The sequence below is a fragment of the Rhipicephalus sanguineus genome, chromosome 5, assembly GCF_013339695.2.
Source record: "Rhipicephalus sanguineus isolate Rsan-2018 chromosome 5, BIME_Rsan_1.4, whole genome shotgun sequence".
Classification (NCBI taxonomy): domain Eukaryota; kingdom Metazoa; phylum Arthropoda; class Arachnida; order Ixodida; family Ixodidae; genus Rhipicephalus; species Rhipicephalus sanguineus.
The window spans coordinates 129,225,389-129,249,014 of record NC_051180.1 but is presented as its reverse complement, the minus strand read 5'-3'; the positions used below and the strand labels follow the sequence as shown (position 1 = coordinate 129,249,014).

The window sequence follows — 23,626 nt, the reverse complement described above, 5'->3', positions numbered from 1 at the left end:
ATTGACACGGGCATCACTGCGACCTTGAATGCCTCAGAAAACAATCCTTAAGATTGTCCGTCAGCCTGTTTAGAGCATCGCTCATTGTATTCAAGGAAAATTTGCGGAGAGAAACACCGGTCTGCAAGAAAAAAAGAACCTGTTTGTTTTTTCTCACATTGTTTTTCTTAAACGAAAGCAGGCCGGCAAAAACAAAAACCTCTAAGGAACTAGGCGCTCAGCTGGCACTTTGAGCAGTTGGGAGCTATCGAAAACGTGCAGTACGTGTACAGGTGGCGCAACAGGCCACTGCGCCATAGAGTCACTGTATATGCTACCTTTAGGTAATAGAGTAGCGCATAGGTCCGGCTAGCAACCACAGCTATGCGGTGAAGTCGCACTCCATTTTTGCAGGCGACATGCCTACCGCGTCGCCGATAAATATGTCTGGCGTGTCGAAGGCCGGCGATAAACGTTTTCTGTCGATGACTAGTGTTAATTGAGTGAGCTGCAGAGGCGGCGTCAAGAAATACAAAAACTGGCCCGAGCGTCAGCTTCTCCGGAATGCATGGTTGCTAGCGGCGTTTGGAAAACAGATGCGCAACTCTGCTACCTAAAGGTAGCATATACAGTAACTCTACTGTGTCATAACTACGCCAGTTAGAGTCAAGTGGACGCATGAGCGCGGTAGAAATGCCGCGGACGCCGTACAGTCACTATATTAATAGCCTGCATGGTACGTGGACCGTGTCATTGGCAAAACATAATTTTCTTCTAGCGCGCCTCTCCAGGCTAGAATTGCTTGAATGTATTGCACTGGCCGAACATGCGCATATACTGTGCCACTCGATTTCGACCAACGTACATAGGCTGCAAAAAACAAAATGAATAAAATAGTCTCCTCAATTTCGCTGTTGGCTATACACTGGCATTCTTGTCATTCTTTAGTCATCACCGCGTTCTAAGCCCGGGGTTTGTCTCGTTGCTGCAGAAAAGAAGAGCCGTTGCCCGTGAGCGCAAGGTTTGGGAGATGCTGTCCGAGTGCCAATTTGTCGTGGGGCTCAAGTCATTTTTCACCTCATCGCAGTGGTAAGACCCTGCCAAGTGAAAAGCAATATTTTGCAATTTCATATTAATGCTTCCTTTTCTTTTTCAATGTGGTTGCTTAAAAGAACATTAAAGGAAAATATTTAGTTTTGTTAGATTGATTCTTTGCTTGCGTCGGGTTATATCACCGCTTTCTGAACGCCAATAAACGAATGTTTTGCGTCGAAAACTGCCACCGAAAGTCACCCGCACCGAATAACAGACTTGACGTCACCACCTCGGCTTCCGATTGCTGTAATCAGCGGGCGTCCGAGAGCTCCGCGGCCGTAACATGCAGCAACAACTTTGGCTTACTGCGCGTTTATTTATTGTCAAAATGTATGCAATTGCCCTTTCATCTGTAAGCCGTTCAGTAATCAAAATTGATGATCTGACGTCATTTTTGAGGTACCCACAGAGCATGACAGAGGGCGCCACTCCAATTTCTCAATTTCGTTGTTTCCTCGCTTACAAACGCTCTGTTCTCAACAGGAATGGTGGCTTGGTTATTCCGCAAGCCTAACCTTTCAATCCAGCTCAACTTAATATTTCCCTTCAGTGTCCCTTTAAAACATTAGTAGTGTTATGCTGCCGATGCCAGGGATAAGGGCGGAGAAGAGACGTCGGAGCTTGCGAAAAAGAGCAAAAAAGAAAAAAAAAGAAACCACAACAACAAAAAAAAAAAGATAATTAGAAAATGCAGCCGAAGGATTTGTATTTTGTAAAATTCCATATGTGGGACAAATCACTCCTGCGGAAGCACGCGATGTGCCACCGCTTTATGGAAGGCAAAAAATTGCTATCCTTCCGTTGGCAGCACACAAGAAGTTGCAAAGAAATCCATGCCGTTTTCTGATTTCCTTGCGACTTCTCAGTGTACGAGAGACAAAACTCCCCAGTGGGCGACATGTTCGTCCTATTTATTTATTTATTTATTTATTTATTTATTTATTTATTTATTATAATACGACAAATCACTCGAAGGCATTGTTGTAAGGGGGATGTTACAAAGATCACGAATAATGGTGGCAAGGTGAAGTCGCCTTGCAACCATTATCGTATGTCATAGTTGTCACATGACTCTCTTCTTATCGCCGTTTGCGCCAAGACGCTTACCTTTGTGATTTGTGACAAAGACAGCGTGGCAGCGTGTGAAGAAAACAAACTGCAGCCATACTGAAGTGGCACATCATCTGCTTCTAATGCTAGAGGTACTGGGTTCGATTAGTGCCGCCTTACCTGTTTTCCTAAGGAGGTGGGAGGTATTCCGACCTGGCTCTCGGGGCTTATCTCGAGAAGATGACCCTTCCCCGTGCTTCCTTGTGGGTTGCAGAAATTAGCGTCTTTTCCTAATCTCAAACCACTAAGAAACGAATGCTTATAAAGCAACGAGAACTCTTACAAAATATCGGCTTCGGGTTTGTTCTTAACGACTGCAGGGCACGGTAGTGTTGCGCGCAACGAAAGCTGTATGCCATTCGTAAACGCTAAGCCATGTGCCGCGTTCGTATTTCGCAGTTACGTTTTTGTGGCCGAGTACTACGAAGGATGCACGCTCCAGTCACTTCTTGAAGAAGGCGCGCTGCGAGATGACGTCATCGTGAATATTGTCGCCAACGTCACGTACGCGCTCAAGTACATCCACGACAGAGGTGGGCTGTGCTTTCTTTGTTGTTTGTGACCAGGAAAAAAAAATGTAGGCACCCCAGTGTAGTTCACTTGTAGAGTAAGCGCGATCCGATAAGTACATGTTAAGCGGACGGAATCCTGAATTATCACTCAAGTGGCCGGTTCTGTATATAGCTTCACACGTAACTGGTGTCAAAAACGATAACTGGTGTCAAAAGCAATTATCAACTGCAACGATGTCCCTTCTGTTGTATCTTGACTAGACAAAGACTTCGTGAGACAAGTGGCGACAGAGAATGACTTTAGACACAGATAAATAAATGAAGAGTGCCATAAAATTAATCAGCATCGGATAATTATCTGCAGTGAGGGAAATAAAGGTTACAATTTTGTGTGTAACCGTTCTTTGATGTGTTGCATATGCCTAAATGCGAGCTTTCTTGAGATTCCGAATGCATTAGAGGCCGGCGTTTGCCATAGTTTTCCTTAATTTAAGAACGCACATTCTGAATGCAAAGGCGCGCCGCCAGCAACGTTTCAGTGCAGAGTGTTCAGCCTCCTCAACAACACATTCTACGAACCGTACAATGAAGCGAACCTCGTGCTATAGAAAATACTCATGCCGTGGTCGGGGGCACGTTGACCGGTATATGCGCAATCAATGATAGCCATGCAAGTTTTCCTGCGATGAAAAAAAAAAAGTCTTTCCAGTACGGTAGCTTTCAGGATGTTGTCATGTCTATTCAGTTCTGGGAAAGTCCGTAAGCTGGCGGACAGTTCGTGAAAGGGAAACTACATTGTCATTCATTCATTAGTAACTTACAACTCATGCGAATACTTGTTGCTCAAAACTATTCCAAAGTGAAAGATTTGTCTTCGTTTCTTTCAGTACGTAGCGTTGCGTCAATAAAACTCAGATATCATCATCATCATCACCGTTACGCTTTACGATTTCAAAAACTATGATTACATGAACATTGGAAGGAAAAGTTAATCATGGTTAATATTTAAAGTACTCGTAGAAATAAAGCAGCAATTATATATTGGTAGAACAGGGGTCGTTACAAGCATAAGAAGCTGTGCAATATAGATGTGGAATTTTTATTAAAGAATACAAGAGGGAGCTAGGCAAAACAAAATGTCAAACTGCGATGTACTCAAACATGAAGTAGATCAAGCTGGTTAGGTGACAGTTTTGTCACTATCGTTTTAAGCAGGACGTCCATCGAGTTCACCCTTTTATGTCCTCATTATCAGCGCTTTATCTACGGTATGTCGTGCAGACATGATGTACCGCAACATCTCGCCGACAACGATCCTCATCGACATGAAGGGCACCGCACGACTCTTCGACTTCGCCTTCTGCTCGGTGAGTCCGTGACGACCGATGCGTCCGCAACACCGTACTTTCTCGCGTACAACCCGTGTCAGAGTAGAGGAAATTTGGAGCTCAAGTCTGGGTGCAAGTTACACGCGAATATCTGTGTGCAAGTTGGCTTCACGGCACTATTTTACAGTAATGCAAGGAAGGCGACTTTTACGGCAATACCAATACGCGCATCAATTATGTGCAAACGGCGCAAACAAATACGCATTTGACTGGCGCACCTGCGAGGTGCCGCGTTTCTGTACACTCGCCGGCACCGGGGTTTTCGCGTATAACGCCACCGTCGCCGAAATTTGTAACTCATAACGAGCTTCACTTGAAAGCTAAGGCACAGGACAGACTGTCGACTTCAGCCAACTGGTTACTTGAATTCAGCACTCTGTCCTGCGTCTTCTTAGTTTTCCCTGTTACTCGCTCGTGCTGTTAATACTCTCTCTACCTTCAATTCCGCAGCACGGCAAGACGTCGAGCAGCCGGATCGGCTCGATACCCTACATGGCGCCGGAAGTCCTAAGGATGGAAGTATACGGTAACCGTCGTGTTCTCTTTATTAGTGCAATGTTTCCTAACCTGGTTTTGCAGATACGCGTGTCTGTCCAGCAGTCTCAATGTGTGTGGAAGCGTGTAATATACATTAGGTGTGAGATCTGTAGGGCGAAATTTGGCCGTCCTAAACACGAAGGATAGGCAAAAGAGTTCAGAAAACGTCGGTGACTACTGTCCTGGTAAGCGAACAGCCGAATGCTGTCGGCAGTCTATTCGCTCTATTTACTGGAATGACGTACCTTGAAAGTGTGCATTTGTTGCATCAAGGATATTGCAGCAAAGCCGTTAGGGCGGTTGGAAGCGCTCAAACGCACTACATGCCCGTTCTCGCGATTTCATGAAAGAACAAGAAAACTCGCAAAGCTTTTCTGTTGAGTAAATATGAGAAATTATTGGGACCATGGGCGTAGGCAGGTGGGTGCAAAAGGGGCACTCAAAGCGTCTTGGATTATCATTGGAAATTTCGACTACCCCCACATTCTTTGTAAACATAAATTTTGAGAGTAGTAACAGCACTGCAAGAGACACTGGCACGTAACGTCGCAGCGACAGGCAACTGGTACGACCTATGACTGCCGTAGTGTCAATCTTGTCATACCGTTGACGTCGCGCTGACGCGTCTTTCACGTCGACGTCACGAATTTCTTTCGGATTTCCTTAGCAGGACAGCTTTTCGTCTGTTGAACTACGATTTCCATACCACCTTCGAGTGGACGATCTTCTTTCGTATTGTATAGATATAAGAACGTTAACTCGCCGACCTCGGTGTGACTTGCGCGCATGCGTTGTGCCACGCTTCGACGCAGATCGCACGTCCGACTACTGGTCACTGGGCATTCTGACGTACGTGCTGTACGTTCGCCACACGCCCATGTCCATCTATTCGGCGAAGACCAACCTGGACCACTGGGCCGACCGGGACTACATGTACCAATGTGAGTGAGGGAAGTCCGTTAACGGCGCTTCCTCCAAAGCTTGCAGAATAGCCTGCTTCGTACGAACTAATCTCGCCCGACAGCGAGAGAATACGTACACATTCGGCGACCATGAAAGCGCACTTGCTGGCCGTAAAGCACCTTGTATGTCGCCACAACGCTGCAGTAATCTAAGGTGTGCGAGCCCTCGACTCTGATATCCTGTCGCGATGTGTTAGCCGCTAGACGCCTCTCCACAGGACCTCCACACTGACCTCCACAGTCCTATTGGGTGTGTGGGAGAGCTTATATTGGGTAGCCTTCGAGATTAATGCTGACTGCTTTGGAATTCTTTGATAACACGCGCCCCTTCGTTGGAAATGCACGCGCCCTTCTGAAACTGGACTCGGAAGGAAGGTTGGCCACCTTGGGAACTGCTTTGTAGCCGAAGAAGATTCATTTTACATTTCTTGGCTGCCGCTGTGCGTTCGACACTTGCAAGTCCCGAGCGGCATGCACGTTACCAGCGGGTCATAGAATTCTTGACAGAAAAATATCGAGTGTAGCTTTTGAGAAAGGACAAGTAAGACAGATAAATACGAGTGCTCGAGAAACAAATACACCTTTTCTTAAAGTATGGTATTACATTACAGGGGATGTCTTCTTGATAATGATTGTCACGCACGATCGAGAAGACGAGAGTGTACTCACGCGCATTTTGGTCTCATAACCGAAAGTTCACTGTTTCTTTCACTGCATCCACGCTTCGCCTACGAATGCCGTAAGAACTGAGTCAAATAATGGAAAAACTTGGTGGACGCTTGAGCTTCGCTTTCAGTAGTAGAACGTGATAACGTAATCGGTCTGTGTTCATATCGCCTTCCCAATCGCTAGCCTGGCTTTTCTTCTTGGTCAACGCCTAAACCTTGCCGCATGGAAAGCTGAAGTCCGGACGCGCGCCGGCTCCTATATCCATGCATGCGGCGCGACAGAACACGGAAAGCGCGCCCTTGGGCCCTTTACGCCATCTCGCGGGTTTTCTGTCAAGCCGCTGAAGAACTTCCAAGAAGTGCGTACCACCAACGCTACAAGGTGTACATAAATAGCTCGCCGTTAGTATGCTATAGGATGTGAGTGTGGTGGCCGATCGGCTAAACGTATATATATCGCTCCACAGAGCGAGGGGCAGCAGGATCGAATCTAGGTACCTCGCATTTTCGCTCAAGGACAACGCCGATTTTTCATCATCATCATCATCATCATCATCATCATCATCAGCCTGTCTACGCCCACTGCAGGGCAAAAGCCTCTCCCATGTTCCGCCAATCAACCCGGTCCTGTGCTTTCTGCTGCCACGTTATACCTGCAAACTTCTTAATCTCATCTACCCACCTAATTTTTTGTCTCCCCCTCACGCGTTTGCCATCTCTTGGAATCCAGTAAGTTACCCTTAATGACCACCGGTTATCCTGCCGACGTGCTACGTGGCCGGCCCATATCCATTTCTTCTTCTTAATTTCAACTATGATATCCTTAACCCCCGTTTGTTCCCTGACCCACTCTGCTCTCTTCCTGTCTCTTAAGGTTACACCTATCATTTTCCTTTCCATCGCTCGCTGCGTCGTCCTCAATTTAAGTTGAACCCTCTTTGTAAGTCTCCAGGTTTCTGCTCCGTAGGTAAGTACCGGTAAGATGCAGCTGTTATATACCTTCCTCTTGAGAGATAGTGGTAGACTACCATTCATGATTTGATAGTGCTTGCCGAATGAGCCCCATCCCATCCTTATTCTTCTAGTTATTTCACTCTCATGGTTCGGCTCCGCGGTTACTACCTGTCCTAAGTAGACGTACTCCTTTACAACTTCCAGCGTCTCGCCACCTATCGCAAAGCGCTGTTCTCTGCCAAGATTGTTCCACATTACTTTAGTTTTATGCATATTAATTTTCAGACCTACTCTTCTACTTTCCGTATCCAGTTCAGTAATCATGAGCTGTAATTCGTCTCCCGCGTTACTCATCAATGCAATGTCATCAGCGAATCGCAGGTTACTGAGATACTCTCCATTAACTCTTATCCCTAATTCTTCCCAATCTAGGGCCCTGAAAACCTCCTGTAAGCACGCGGTGAATAGCGTTGGAGAGATCGTGTCTCCCTGTCGTACGCCCTTCTTTATTGGGATTCTGTCGCTTTCTTTATGAAGGACTATAGTGGCTGTGGATGCGCTGTAGATGTCTTCCATTATGTTTATATAGGCTTCGTCGATGCCCTGATTCCGCAGTGCTTGCATGACTGCTGATGTCTCCACCGAATCAAATGCCTTCTCGTAATCTATGAAGGCTATGTATAGGGGTTGGTTGTATTCCGCGCATTTCTCTATCACCTGATTGATAGTATGAATATGGTCTGTTGTTGAGAAGCCTGTACGAAATCCTGCCTGGTCCCTTGGTTGATTAAACTCTAATGTCGTATTAATTCTGTTAGCAATTACTTTTGTGAATAGCTTGTAGACAACGGACAGTAAGCTGATGGGCCTGTAATTTTTCAGGTCCTTGACATCCCCTTTCTTATGGATCAAGATGATGTTGGCATTCTTCCAAGATTCTGGTATCCTCCCTGTCGAGAGACACTTCGTATACAGGGTGGCCAGTTTCTCTAACATAATCTCTCCACCGTCTTTCAACAGGTCTGATGTTACCTGATCCTCACCAGCGGCTTTGCCTCTTTGCATTCCCTTTAGGGCTTTCTTTACTTCTCCTGTTAATACTGGTGGGATGTCAGATTCCTCTGGGATATTACTGCTTCTTACATTATCATCCTGACTGTCTCGGCTGCTGTACAGATCTCTGTAGAACTCTTCCGCTACCTCAACTATTCTGTCCATATTGGTTGTGACCTTGCCATGCTGATTTTTCACTCACTACCAAAGACGCCGACGCCGCCGACACCGGAATATCTGCGAAACGAGCTCTTTAACGCTATCGCGTTAAAACCCGTCGATAATAGCTTTACAACAAAAAAGGGGTTGTATGGAGCAAAGATCTAACCCTTTAAAAAGGAAGACGGATTAGTTGTGACACGTTTAAGCAGGGTCTTATTCAGGGTTAGGTAATGGTTCTTGTCTTTACTGTAACAAGAAATACAATTTGATGAGGAAGATACCCAGGATAACCGGACGTGGGCTACTAGCATGGCAGCGCGCGCACTGTCACTCATGTGGTTGTCTTCCTTGCCGTTCTGCGCCGCTTGTTGCCTTATTAACAAGTGAATTTGACGCTCCCAAATCACAGTTACTCGCGGCATTTTCCGTGAGAGAAGCCTAAAGGTGCGTACGTGTTCGAGTTAGAAATGATAATTCTCTGAAGAAGAAATATGGCGGGAGCTAACGTTTTGGCACAGGTGCTTGTCTTCGTTAGGGCTCATTATCGAGAGTCGCAGCCGTGACAAGTGCCCTTGTCGAAACGTTGATGTCCAGTGGCACTTGTTCGATTTCTTAGCGCTTTAAGGCTCTCGACCTTTCTCTTAATTTCCGAGTTGTTTCGTGTTCGGGTTAACTGTGACATCGACTTCGCCAGCGCGAAGAGAAAAAGTGTGCCTAATAAGGTGCCTTTTTATATCTTTTTTTTTCAGACGCCGAGGTGGTCCCCATTATCCTGCCCAAGCACATGCCTCCGCATGCAAAAAGCCTCATATGTGGCCTTCTAGTTGAGGTAATCAAACGTGGCTGCATACAAAAAGGTCCGCAAAGGGCTGTCTTCTGAGGAACACCTGAGGATTTATATTTTAAACGATATTTAAATGGATGTCGGTTGAACGAGCTAAGTTCGTCAGAATGAGGAGTCACCGTGTCGTCTTCGAAACTTCACTTGCCTTGCCACGGTGGTTTAGTGGGTATGGCGCTCGTCTGCTGACCCAAAGGTCGCGGGATCGAATCCAGGCCGTGGCGGCTGCATTTTCGATGGAGGCGCGAAAATGCTTGAGGCCCGTGTACTTAGATTTAGGTGCACATTATAGAACCCCAGGTGGTCAAAATTTCAGGAGCCCGCGTCACTCATAATCATGTCGTGGTTTCGGGACGTTGAACTCCAGATTATATTATTATCGAAACTTGATTTTGATGTATCGGCAGGTTTTCTTAGCAATCCTTCAAGGGCACGTTAAACAGGGTGATCAGTGGAGCTTCATTCATAGGTCGGCATACTTACTCACGAGTCACACTGGCTCACGGACACTTTGTAAACTACTTCGCTCATAACTTGGGCAAGGTATTAGATGCTGACCATTGCTTGTGATGTCCTTTCTTTCTACGCGTTCACTGTGTTTAGAGTGGCCCTGCAACACTTTTTCAGCTTGGTCAAAAAACGCTGACCATCAGTAGTCGAGGCTTCTGAGAACACGCGAGCCAAACATAGCGCAGCACGCAGCCTGAAATTCGCAAATTATTCTCAAAGTCAGCTGGAAATTGTTCCCTCTTCTATCGACAAATGATGCCATATACCCAGACAACCGCGCCATATACCCAAATTCACGGCGATTGGCCGATTTGAGCGTCCTTAGCTGCCTTGTTACGCTGCCGCCGCGGGAGGCCGACACGTGCCTGCGCGCGCTCTCGCGATCACACCGAAAGTAAGCCGCGCGTTCGAAGATAAAAAAAAAAAGCCGGCAGATCCCACGCATTGTGGGAATCGATGTAATGCGAAGCAGCCAGCAAAGAGCTGCATACATCGTCTTGTATGTCACTGAGGAAAATGCGTGTCATGGTTTTCATGTTAACTCCTATTATTTATGTTCGTCACACACTAACGTCGCGCAATACCAACTTCGGGGTCGATCAAGCTAGAGAAACGGCCGCCAGCGCCCCATGAGCGTGGCACGCAAGTCATGCTGTACATGACATACGTGTCACGACTTTCATGCTAACTCATGTTTTTATGTTCGTCACACAGTCACGTCGCGCAAAACCAATTCCCGGGTAGATCAAGCTAGCGAAACGGCCGCCAGCGCGCCATGACCGTGGCACGTAAGTCATGCTCTACATGACATGCGTGTCATTATTTTCATGTTAACCCGTGTTTTTATGTTCGCCACACAGCCACGTCGCGCAATACCAATTTCGGGGTAGAGCAAGCTAGCGAAATGGCCGCCAGCGCTCCATGAGCGTGGCACGTAAGTCATGCTGTACATGACATGCGTGTCATGATTTTCATGTTAACTCGTGTTATTTATGTTCGTTACACAGTCACGTCACAAGATACCAGTTTTGGTCTATATAAATCTAGCGAAACCGCCGCCAGCGCCCCATGAGCGTGGCACGTAAGTCATGCTGTACATGACATGCGTGTCATGATTTTCATGTTAACTCGTGTTATTTAAGTTCGTTACACAGTCACGTCACAAGATACCAATTTTGGTGTATATAAATCTAGCGAAACCGCCGCCATCGCCCCATGAGCGTGGCACGTAAGTCATGCTGTACATGACATGCGTGTCATATGATTGTCATGTTAACTCGTGTTTTTATGTTCGTCACACAGTCACGTCACAAGATACCAATTTTGGTGTATATCAAGCTAGCGAAACTGCCGCCAGCGCTCCATGAGCGTGGCACGTAAGTCATGCTGTACATGACATGCGTGTTATGATTTTCATGTTAACTCGAGTTTTTATGTTCGTCATACAGTCACGTCGCGCAATACCAATTTCGGGGTAGATCAAGCTAGCGAAAATGCCGCCAGCGCCCCATGAGCGTGCCACGTAAGTCATGCTGTACATGACATGCGTGTCATGATTTTCATGTTATCTCGTGTTATTTATGTTCGTCACACAGTCACGTCGCAAGTTACCAATTTTGGTGTATGTCAAACTAGCGAAACGGCCGCCAGCGCACCATGAGCGTAGCATGTAAATCATGCTGTACATGACATGCGTGTCATGATTTTCATGTTATGACTTGTCATTTATGTTCGTCATGCAGTCATGTTACGCCATACCAATTTTGGTGCACATTCGATGAACCAAGCGACCAGGAGAGCACAAAGTCGTAGGCGGCTAGATAGATAGATAGATAGATAGATAGATAGATAGATAGATAGATAGATAGATAGATAGATAGATAGATAGATAGATAGATAGATAGATAGATAGATAGATAGATAGATAGATAGATAGATAGATACGCTCCAAGTCGCAGAAGTTCGCTAAGAAATGCTTCGCATTTAAAAAGTGCTCAAGGTCATGAGGCGCGCGTGACGTAACTTCTGTCCCCTGTGCCATCCCTCCTTGCTTAACTTCCAGCGCGCTCTGTAAAAGCATGCGACAAATCTCTGTAACTCCGCTCGTGCTTCCAAGAATTTTTGCGGTGGTGGATTCGTGAGGCAATAAACTACTGCATAATATAGCCATTCGATGGTTACTTGGAAAAGATTTGCAGGAACCCTTCAAGCGCTAACATAGCTGAGCAGTCATTTCAAAAGCGTGGGAACGGAGCGTTATAGTAAGCGACGAAGGCAATTAGTGGACGTGAGAACGAATATGTTTAAGCGATGGTGAGCTTGAGTGGACGTGGGCATTAACAGAAATGGGCGCCAGTGAACGTGAATAAACTAACGTAAGTCTGGGCTGGTGATATTGAATGCTCTTGAGTTGAACATGAGCGGACTGCAATGCACACGAGTGTGATTGAGGCTACATAGCTTGCGAAAATATCCATCAAGGTAAAAGGACCGGGCGTGCAACCAGAGATAAGCCAGGACACCCGCAAACGGCGTTTTTGGTGTCTTGAATATTTTCTTGTGTCCGTGTTTTCATGCCCAGTCTTTTTAACATGAATACCTACCAACTAGCTGAGCTCTCTGTTGTTCATCAAGTGCCGTCCGATTATGCTGCCCCCACCTTTGCCCCCCTCCCCCCCTCAACACACTCACGCAGGAACGCACGCACGCGCGACCACCTCTTTTTCATTGGATGATTTTGACACCATCTACTCAGACTCGGTTAATATTTTAGCTGCGTAGGTGGTCTATATTATATCCTAAAGGAGTCAAGGAGCGAACTTAGCAAGTTTCGAGAATCTTTATGCCACAACAATGGCCAAAACGCGAGGAAGTACTCCGAACTCACCGACGTAGCTTATTAGCTACTGGTGTTAATTTCTTCGTGATGTCTCTTTTCTAACATCGGTTAGAGATCAGTGGTCTGGCGCGCTACTGCAAGCATTCTAAAGCGTATAGCGACGTGCGAGATAACGTGCATTAGCCTTACCTCTGTATTAAAAGGTTGTGGCTTTTCTTCCACACAGAAACTCGGGTAATAACGAGGAAGTACGGTGTACTGATCGCTGTAATAAGGCTTGTGTATATGTGTCTATAATAGGGAGAATCGTTTTTCGTTATTAGCCGAACGTGACATGTTGGAAGTTCGCAATACATGGCGTATCGCATGTGTAATCTTGATATACTACACATTTTTTTAGAGACCTCGGCTTCGCCTGGGTTGTCGTTCAACGGGCTTCTACGAAGTGATGAAGCACCCATTCTTCCACCATGTGGACTGGGACAGTTTCACGAGGTGAGTATACGTTTGTGGTGTTGCTATACCACGCATGTGTTGTTGCAACATGTACAAATTTATCACGATGCAGGAGAGCGAACAGCCGGACTAGTAGGTATACAAGAGAGCATCTGTTAAAGTGCACTCAGCTTACAAAAGTTTGTAGATTAAAAGGACTATACGTTTCCAACTCACGTCGACCAGCTTTGTATGGAAAACATAAGGTCACCGGAGTCTCGCCGCTTCAATTTCGGATGTTAATCGGTAGTGTCAAGAACACATATCAGCTCTAATTTTCGACGAAAACTGGCCGGCAAACTGGTAGTACATTGTTAAAATAAGAACGAGCACTGGCTTAAAGTTGAAAGAAATGAACATATTTACGCTCATCCGGTTTTAATTGGTGCCATTTCGACCGCGTTTCTTGTGCCAAGCTAGCCGCCATTCAATGTCTTCCACATTTCTGTCGGCTACCGTAAAACCTGATCGGAATTGCGATATGTGCGCCCCAAAACAAAGATATGATTATGAGAGACGCCGTAGTGGAGAGTTTCGGAAATTTCGACCATCTCGTGTTCTTTAACGCGCACCTAAATCTAAGTACAGGCCTCAAGCATTTTCGCCTCCATCGAAAATGCGGCCGCCGCGGCCGGGATTCGATCCCGCAACCTGCGGGTCAGCAGTCGAGCACCATACCTACTAGACCACCGTGGCGGGTCGTTTTAAAGCGTAAGTTGAGGTGTTTTCGCACTGTAATTTTGGCGACAACTGCCGCTGCGCAGCAGGAACAACGCCCTGGTACATACTAGGCGCCCCGCAGCGCTGACAAAAAGAGGAGCGTCACCAGTGGCGTGGCACGCGTTGTACCTCGATGCTGCCCGATACCGTCGGGATGCCGTTGTGCCCTAAGCACCCCCTTCCCTCTTTTCGCACAAAATTATCTAGAGAGAAGCAGTGGGAGGCTGCATTCCGCAGCTCGAGGGCCGAGTTCCAGGATGCCGTCCTGGAGTGGGCCGAGACGGAGGAGGCCTATTCCAAGTAGTTCGTCGCCCACCCTCTAGCCCATCGCCTCTTACCTTTAAACAGGGATAATTAAAGTTGCTCTTTCATTCATTCGGCGTTGGTCAGCGTGAACCGGCTGCATACGAAGCACTTGGCTGCTGCTCGAGTTTATTTTCAAAGCCTTAAGCACGCACTTCTATAAACGCCGAATTCGAAATGTAGAGCAAGTGACATTGTAAGACCCCCCTGAGGATTAATTTTTATTTTCGTGGCGTCCTACATTTCTCACTGTATCACTAGATCATCATGCACACGTTAAAAACGAAAATGTAGAGACCTTAGTAAATTTTCATGTATTTCATCACAGGGTTTATTTTCTATCTATTTGCAGGGCGAAAAGCGTCACGACGCGAAATGCTCCGAAGGGTAACCAGTCATTCTGACGGCGGGCCGACTCACGCAAGTGGGCTGAAAGCGAGCCGACACAGATGTGCCCCCGGCTCATCGTCATCAACATCATTGGCGTCACGCTCGGCCTTAAAGAACACCTGACACCAAAATCGAAACCTCGAGAACTTTGTGTTGTTTGATTGTCCTGTATACGTGGGCTCTTGTGGCCGAGTATTAGTGGCGAGCGTTGCCTTTAAGGCATTTTGATTGGTTTTTAAATTAACCGTGAGTGCTCTTCTGAGTTGGCAGCACCTTTCGACATCGCTACTAGTATGACGTCGATGAAGGTGACGTTCCACAAGGAAAGCGAGTATTGTCGACGTCGCAGAAGGTTCGCGGGGTGCACAAAATACCACGACTGACACCCGACGAAGGCCTATTTATTTTAGTTTGTTTTATTTTGTCGACTTTGCTGAAAGCGATCGATGGTCGACAGGCCCACGAGCGCACACAGGAGTTCGCGTGTCGTATATTCAAGAATAAGACAAGTACCACATCGCGAAAGGACGAGAGAAACATATAGCACTGTTTCCGTCTCCTACCGATTAAATTTTCCCGAAATAGCTGGAAGCGCTTTACTGTTGGTAAGATTGTAGCGGTTTCTTGGACTAGATGTACAACGGTTAGGGCGGACTTAGCACGATAAAGTTCTTCGCAATGTCAATATTGCATACATCGTACGAAAACGTCATGCCATAGCTTCTTGTATAAAACGAAGCCTACCGCAACATGAATGAACGGACCGGATGTGACTCCCGCCAAACGTACGTGATGGCCTTAGAGGCGACGGTTGTTTTCGATCAGTGCAGCAGGGCTACGTTTATACGTTCAGTTCTTGCGATGTGTGCTATGTTAAAGTCATTCCGCAGAGTAGGGCCGGTGTAACGTACGCATGGCCGCTGCTTCATTTTAGCAGTCATTTACGCCGACCGTCACCTACGACGACGTGGACGCGCCAACTTTCAAACCACTGGCTAAACGTGAGAAGGAAAAACTCCCGCTTGCATTCCCTTCAGACTGAAGTCCCTAGATTTTTCCCTGTTCTTTAGAAAAAGGAAAACTCTAGGGACTTTACTTCAGACGAGTCGAAGGCGAAAGCCATCCGGTGTGGCTACTTTACCACACACGTTATATCGACGCCCGGCATTCACTAGTTAACCGTTGCAAATAGCTAGCTGTCATTAACCTGCACTACTTAACTTGGACGTCACTTAATCTCTTTAGATTGTTATATAACTGTCTATCTCACTAACTCGCTAGTCCCTAAATTTGCTTTAATCGTGATATATATGCACAGCCATGCTTTCGCTTTTGTATGGTCCTCGCTCCCCTAGACGCGAACGCCGATTTTGTATACAAGCGGCCGGGGCCGTTCCGCGGACACTTTCCATGACGTCTGCTGCGCCAGGGGATCTTCGTCCTTATTTACTTTATCGCCTCTATTTCGTCCTTTCTCAAAGACGAAGTGAGAGTCACATGAACGCCGTGACGCCTCATAAAACGCAAAAATTGACCGACGTCCCGCTTGACGTCCCACGTCAGCGGCGTCAATCATAGGTCGGCAAACTCGCCCATAAGTCGACTCACTCAGACTCCCTCAGACTCAGATCGAATCGTGAGTCTGGGTCTGAGCGAGTCCGGGTGAGTAATATTTTGGTGACTTTCAGTCCGAGTGAGTCCGCTTGAGGAAAATTTGGTGAATCAGAGTCTAGTGAGTCCTAAGCGCAATATGTATTTCTTGAGTGAGCCTGAGTGAGCTCCACGTTGTTTTGCCGACCTTTCATCCGATCTACTCAACTTCAGCATTACTATCAGCCTCACATGTCGGCTTACGTTTATACTTGTCTACTCACAGGTCAACGCAGTAGCGTTCGTACACCAGCTCAATATGAATTGAACAAATGCGTGAGTTACGGAGGGGGGGAGAAAGGTGGCTTGACCCTTCACCCATTCTCTTTCAAAGGAAGGTCTTGTTAAAAACGTGTGAGTCGCTTTCAATAAAAACGTCCTTAGAGGATTGCAACAACTGACAACTCGCGTTTAAACGTAATAGATCAAAAGCGTCAAGTAGAGTGCCGATTAGGCGAAATATCGGTGTTAAAAAGCATTGACACCTTGGACGAAAAAAGCTAATAGTACGCTAACGGATTCATGAGTCGACTCACTCACACTCACTGAGACTCAGAGCCGTGAGCCTGAGTCTGAGTTCGAGTCCAAGTGAGTAATATTTTGGTGAGTTTGAGTCCGCGTGAGTCCGATTGAGGAAAACTTTAGCGAGTCTGGGTCCGAGCGAGTCCGGTTGAGGAAAACTGGTGAATGGGAGTCCGAGTGAGCTCTAAGGGCGAAGTTTATTTCACGAGTCAGTCCTAGTGAGCTTTAAATTTTTTTGCCGACCTATGGCGTAAACACATGTGATGCAGACCATATCACGTCATATTACGTCACATATCGCCAAAATCCGTGACTTAATCATGACTTACCTGTGACGTCACACAACGTGACACCACATGGTGACGTCATCACGTGACATCATTGCTTGGTCAAAGGTGGGCCGATCCCGGAGGCTGTGCAAAACCCGGTGAGGTGCAGAAGGCTTACAACGCCCCCGATCCTGGAGGCATTGCAAAACCACGTTAGTTGCAGAAAGCTTTCGGACGGGGGCGTGGGAGATTCACTACATCGAATTAGAAGAAAATGAAGAAGATGGCTTTCGCCTTCGAGTCGACTGAGGCGGATGCATAAATGACCATGTGAGTTTTATAACAGCAGTCAATGAACGTCAGGAAGAAGGGTCGTTTTTTTTTCGTTTTTTTTTTGCTGATTGATAAACGGGCACTGGCGGACGGGTAGCCGGAGTACTACACACCACACAGTGGTACACACAAGTTAATACGAAATCTGTTCTTACGGTACGGTACGGAGAACTTTATTTAAAGATCCGGAGAAGTGCCACTCCTTAGGGTGACACCGCGGGCCGCTCTCACGTGGGGACAGTTAGACCTAGCCTAACCGCCGCATCGCAGGCTCTCTGGACAGCCCAAAGTTGATGCTGATATTCCGAGCTCTTGAGGGCCGAGCTCCATTTCTGCTCTGTGAGGTCCTTATCCCCACGTAACGAAGGGCACCGCCAAAGCATGTGCTCTAAATCGCACGTTCCCCCGCAGCCAGGGCATTGCGAGCTATAGTCACTTGGGAATAGACAGTACATGAAGATGAGATTCGGATAAGAATTAGTTTGTAGCATCCTAAGGGTCATCGCCTGTGGTCTCGTGAGCTTTTTGTGTGGTGGGGGAAATACTCTTCTTTCCAGATAAAAATGCTTAGTGAATTCATTAAATGTGAATAAAGTGTCTCGGAACTCTTGAACCCTGCTCTGTGACAAGGCTTCTCCTCCCGCGCGGAGAGTTAGTACGCGCGCTTGGGAGTGGGCGATGTCGTTGAGGTTGGTGAGCGAGTCCAAATTTTGGCCTAGGTGTGCCGGGAACCAAATGATTGTGTGCATAGTTATGATCCTGTTCTTAACCCTTTCAGCCCTGGATTTTCTGTTTTGGCCGGCGCCATTTTTTGTGGTGTTTTCCTAATAGGTAGGACCTCAGAATACCAAAAGCGAAAAATTAAGCCAGTAGTGCAAGTATTTATGGGTTAATTAGCATGGAATCAAATTAGGTCATCAGGGCTCAGTGGTTGTGAAATTAAGAAAATGGCTTCTTTATTTCTCTACTCGCAAGAGCGCACAAAATGTGAACCACTTCTCATTTTTCAGTGTGATACTCCTTCAAACAGCTTCTGTATGACGTCCCGAAAACAGCGCTTAGCCGCATCACCTGACCCGCCTCGGCGTCACCCATGACTTCGGTCAAGCTTTTTTTTCTTTGTGGCTCCCAGCTCCGCAAATCTGTCGCAAATTTGGTGTCAATCACAGTGGGGATCATTGAAGAAGTATTTCCCCAAGAGTGAGCAGTTTTGGTGTCATTTCCGAGGTGCTAGGGGAACTTTGTGCGGTGTCGTTAATTGACGACGCCAGGGCAAGTCGAGCAAGCTAGTCGAGCAAGCTGGGCTGATTCGTGTGCTTCGATGATTTCATCCAGTGGAGACGACGACGAAGTTTCGTGCTTCGGCTGGTGTTTCTCCCAGTCCTGAAGTTTTGTTCATTTTTGTGCTTCTTTGTGCATCAGCAACACCCAGCGCTGTTTCTACTGGCCCTCAAGACTCCTGCTTTGCTGGGATACCCTCCCTGCAAAGCCTGCTATGGAGGGGATGGTGGTGGACCCGTCTTGTGCCAGGGACAGACCTCCCGCTGCAAGGAAGCGCCTCAGCTCTTCAGTGGCATCAGAAGCTGCCGATTCCGAGTCCGATGTTAAGTCGGATGACTCGGAAGCCTTCATACCTGCTAAACATCGTCGTTCAAGACGGAAGTCTTCAACATCGTCCTCAAGCGAAGAGACTGTCATATAGAGCAACATCGTGATCACGACAGTAGCCTACGTGCCTGTCGACGTGTCGGTAAGCCTCAATGCTATCTCCAAGCAGAAGCTGCATGACTTTTTCTTCAACTTGGCCCCTGGTCTTATTCAAGAGGTTCGAGTGAACCCAAAGAAGAATATCATAGCCGTTGACACAACAGATGAGAAAACGGTGCAAACCCTACTTGGTTTATCTCAGCTCTGTGGTGTCAGCACGCGGGCTTATATACCACATCGCGCAAATGTAACCGCTGGTGTTATGTCCGACGTCGACCTGGAACTTCAAGACGACGTTTTGAAAAGCATTATCGTTTGCACGCCTCCATGCAAAATCATCGGCGTTCGAAGGCTGGGCTCGTCAAAGTGTGTGAAGGTTCTTTTCGACTGTGAAAAGCTTCCAAGTCATATAAAAGCTGGTTTAGTGCGATACCCAGTTCGACCTTTCGTACCAAGGCCTCTACAGTGCCGTAAATGTCTGAAGCTTGGACATGTGCAGGGTTTCTGCACAAGTGTTGTGGTCTGTGCTAAATGTGGCGGAAATCACAATGTAAATTCTTGTGACAGTTCGACATCTCGGTGCCCTAACTGTAACGGCGAGCACTTGGCAACAGACAAAGATTGTCCCACCCTGAAGAAAAAACTAAAGGTTCTGAAAGAAAAAGCCAAAGAGAAGGCATCGGGAGAAAGGATGTATAACCGCAGTGCTCGTCCAACGGCCGCACACGGCAAACTGATGTACCTGCACGTTCCAAGAACAGTTCAGACAGCGTGCGTCAGAGAGAAGGGCAGAGGCGGAACTTCCTCTCGGCGACATCGTGGCCAGTGCTTCCATCGAAAACGTCGGAACCCGTCTCTGAAAAGATTGCTTCTCACAAAGCGTCGGAACCAGCTTCTACTAAGGCCCTGCCTACAGTGGAAAACACTGTAAATAATACGGTCCCTGTCGAAGACGATGCCCACCTTATCAACTTACTTAAGATGCTTGTCAACGTTATTAGAGCACTCATTGCCGGTCGCCAGACACCAGCAGCATTAGCCGCAGAGCAACTTTTGGAGGCACTCGTTCCAGTTCTCGACGGCCTTCGCTAAAACAGCATGAACAGTCGAAAGCCCCGCCCTTTTGTGCTGCAATGGAATGTCCGATCCTTACGGCCGCGGCATGCCGATCTGGTCCTAAGGCTCCTCGCAATGAACACCCCGCCAGATGTTATAGCGCTTCAAGAGAGCAATGTCAGGAAAGACGAACTGAGACTTCCTGGTTTTGTGGGCGTTCATAGTAACGCACAATGCACAGTGCCGGCATGTGGGTCTTTCCAATGCACGGACGCCACGCATCCACGAAATCCTTCAAAAGCTTCATTATACGTACGAGCTGACCTAGATTTCTCAGTTATTGACACAGGCGACATCTGTGACAAAGATTTTGAATGTACTGCTGCTGCTATAAGTCTCAGAGACACAACTACGACTGTATCAAGCATATATTTTCGACCCACCCGATCTTCAGACACCACATTACTGGAGTCTTTAGTCTCTCGGTGCGGCTCATCATTTGTTCTGTGTGGGGACTTTAATGCTCACCATCCTCGCTGGTGTTCTCGTCCACAAGACAGTCGTGGGGTGGAGATCAATGAACTGATTATTAAACATGATCTGCAAACGCTCAATGACGGTTCACCCACATTTGTCGGCAGAGGAAAGGAGCATTCTACCATCGACCTTGCGATATCAACCAGAGATGTGTGCCTTGCCTGGTCATGTGAAGCTGATCCATGGGGCTCGGATCACCTACCAATTTGGTTGACTCCAGAACACACACCTAGCGCCAGACTGCCGCCTACAGAGTGACAAACTGGGACAAGTTCCGTCAGCTGCTTTCCGAGGCGCCATCGCACGACAAGATGTTCAAACTGGTGAGCGAGTGTTTACAACAAGCTACGGCGCGACGAATGAGGAGCATAAATAAACCAAACCCTGATCTTAAGCTATTGAGGCTACGAGCCTGTCGACGCCGCGCTTACAGAAGGGCGCAGCGCTCTAAAAGATCAGATTGGACGGTGTATAACCGCCTAGATGCAGCCATACGGCGACACACAAAACAACTCCGTCGAAAGAGCTGGGCCGCGCTGTGTAGTTCGCTGAATGCGGCAAACGGTTTCGGAAGTGTATGGCGCATACTGAAAGCTCTCCGAACCCCTGATATCTGCAGGAATCCAATTGCAGCTTTGTGCATAACGACCGGACGGCCTCCGCAAATTCTCGCGGAAGAATTTGCCGATCTTTTTGTTTCTACTGTGTCAAGAGACAACTCTAATGGTGACCTTGACTCCCTGATAAGTGCCGATACCATAACGCTTTGCTATGGTCCTGCCTGTCAGATGGACGAGGCAGATTTTACCCTCGAGGAGCTGCGACACGCGCTTTGCATATCATGTCGCCGCACTGCCCCAGGTGAAGACGGTATTACGTATCAAGCCTTACGAAACATCGATGAGAGCTTCCATCACTACAACTTGGACGAATATAACAAAGTGTGGCGAACGTCTGTGATCCCCGTTGAATGGAAATCATCTATCGTGAAACCAATCTTAAAGCCTGGGCGCCCTGCAAAACACCTCAAGTCATACCGGCCCATATCACTAACTTCTAATGTTATGAAGCTGATGGAGCGAATGGTGCTGTTTCGTCTAGATGGCAGACTACAGGAGCTCAATTTCTTTCCTGAAGTTATGAGCGGCTTTCGTCGACATCGTTCAACCATCGATAGCATCGCAGATCTCGTATCAACACTTGAATCTGCTCGAGAAAACAGGCACTCTGCATATATGCTCTTCCTGGACGTTCAACAAGCTTTTGATTCGGTGCCACATAAGGAGATTGTCTTTGCACTTATGGCTGCCGGAATTTCGGGTCGACTGCTTAATTTTGTGCGTAACTTTCTATCGGAGCGCAAAATGAAAGTACTCATCGGAGGAGTGACAAGTGAATCGCGCACTGTTAAATGCGGTGTCCCCCAAGGTAGCGTTCTGTCGCCGCTTCTCTTAACAGTGTACTTGCTGGGCTGCCAAGCCGATTACCTCAAGAATATGAGTTCCCAATAGGCATAGCAATCTATGCTGACGATATTGCACTGTGGATAAGCGGTCCTTCGCAGCAGGGTCCGCGTCTTCGCGGAATTTTGCAGAGAGCGCTGAATACTACTACAGAGTACCTCGAAGAAGTTGGTCTACAAATTTCGCCTGCTAAGTCAGCCGCCATTGCTTACCATCCCAGACAACGTGCTCGACGAAGCATGAGCCGGCTTTACATCGGAGATACACCAATAGAGTGGGTACGACAACATCGTTACCTGGGAGTAATTATCGATGATCGCCTGTCTTGGCGGCCTGCCGTTACCTCTGCGAGGCGCAAATCACAGACGCTCTTCAAGTATGTGGCTGCTCTGACTGCTAGGGGCACTGGCTGCGATCAGACGACAGCCCCTACAGGTGTATCAGTCAGCTGTGCTCTCTGGCTTGATGTACGCTTTGCCAGTCTTGAACGTGCCACCTACTTTGATGTCTCAATTGGAACGGGACCACCGTGTTGCCCTCCGAATCATACTTGGTTTACCTCGCGAGGCGCAATCTGTTCCTCTACTCACCGAAGCGCACCAGTTGCCCCTGAGGCTACAGGCAGACCAGAGAGCGCCGCACCATATCGAGCGTTTGCACCGAGCAACAGACGGTAAAGCACTTATTAATCGCCTCACTCAACGCCCGGGATCTCGCATGGGGAAAATGGCGGCATTGTTTACTACGATTGCCGGCAATCCAGAAGATTCCACTACCTTCACAACCCCGAAAGAGTACAACCAGTGCACCTTCCCCATTTATCTATCCATTCCCGGAATACATAAAAAGTCTGACCAGCCTGTTTCGGCACTATTTAAGTTGGCCCAGTCGCACCTATTTGAAAAGTTTGATGACTATCTCCATGTATTTACAGACGCATCTGTACGCAGCGACGGCCAAGGTGGCTCTGCAGCTTTCTATTGCCCTTCGACTAACATCAGACGGTTGTTTCGCATACCGCATCCATCTTCATCAACAACTGCGGAACTATCAGCGATTGATGTTGCTCTGAAATACGTTCAAGAAGAATTAGGAGCACCAAAGGTTGTCATACTCACAGACTCTCGTGCTGCCCTTAGCAGACTGTTGAGAAAAGACTGCGACGGTCCAATTACATGCAGCATTGTAAAATCTGCCACAAACATTATATCTAGTGGGGTGTCCCTCATTTGCCAGTGGATACCTTCGCATGTGGGTATTGCTGGGAATGAAGAGGCCGATCACGTTGCTTCAAGTTGTGCCCACAACGAGTGCGACTGCCAAGAAATTTCATGCCTGATAGACAACGCTCGTCTGTTGATCCCGCCGACACCTTTTAAAGCAGCACCCTGACCAACGTGTCGCAAGCCGCGGGTTGTTCCCTCCCCGTATTCGTGGTCGTGGATTGCCTCGTTGTGACAGAGCCCTCTTATATAAGCTAAGAGTTGGCTCTGTATTAGTGCGTGAGCGCTTATTTACCGACAAGGTCGTGTTAACAGTCCATCATGTACGTCGTGTGACCCTGTGAGACA

General features: G+C 47.4%; 1 protein-coding gene across 1 annotated transcript; it reads left to right on the top strand.

Annotated features, from left to right (window-relative positions):
- Window positions 1-975: 975 nt before the first annotated feature.
- Window positions 976-15,858, top strand: LOC119392957 (protein kinase C iota type-like). Its single transcript, XM_037659852.2, has 8 exons — window positions 976-1,068; window positions 2,584-2,717; window positions 3,978-4,063; window positions 4,535-4,610; window positions 5,434-5,562; window positions 9,170-9,249; window positions 13,011-13,105; window positions 14,481-15,858. Exons 1-8 carry the CDS (start codon window positions 1,010-1,012, stop codon window positions 14,530-14,532), a joined length of 711 nt encoding a protein of 236 aa, XP_037515780.2. The 5' UTR covers window positions 976-1,009; the 3' UTR covers window positions 14,533-15,858.
- The last annotated feature ends 7,768 nt before the right edge of the window (window positions 15,859-23,626 follow it).

Bases quoted from the DNA above. Each gene is read 5' to 3' on its own strand.
- LOC119392957 (XM_037659852.2), top strand. From the start codon at position 1,010: ATGCTGTCCGAGTGCCAATTTGTCGTGGGGCTCAAGTCATTTTTCACC. The intron at 2,718-3,977 runs GTGGGCTGTGCT...TATGTCGTGCAG, and splicing joins CAAGTACATCCACGACAGAG to ACATGATGTACCGCAACATC. The intron at 5,563-9,169 runs GTGAGTGAGGGA...TTTTTTTTTCAG, and splicing joins CCGGGACTACATGTACCAAT to ACGCCGAGGTGGTCCCCATT.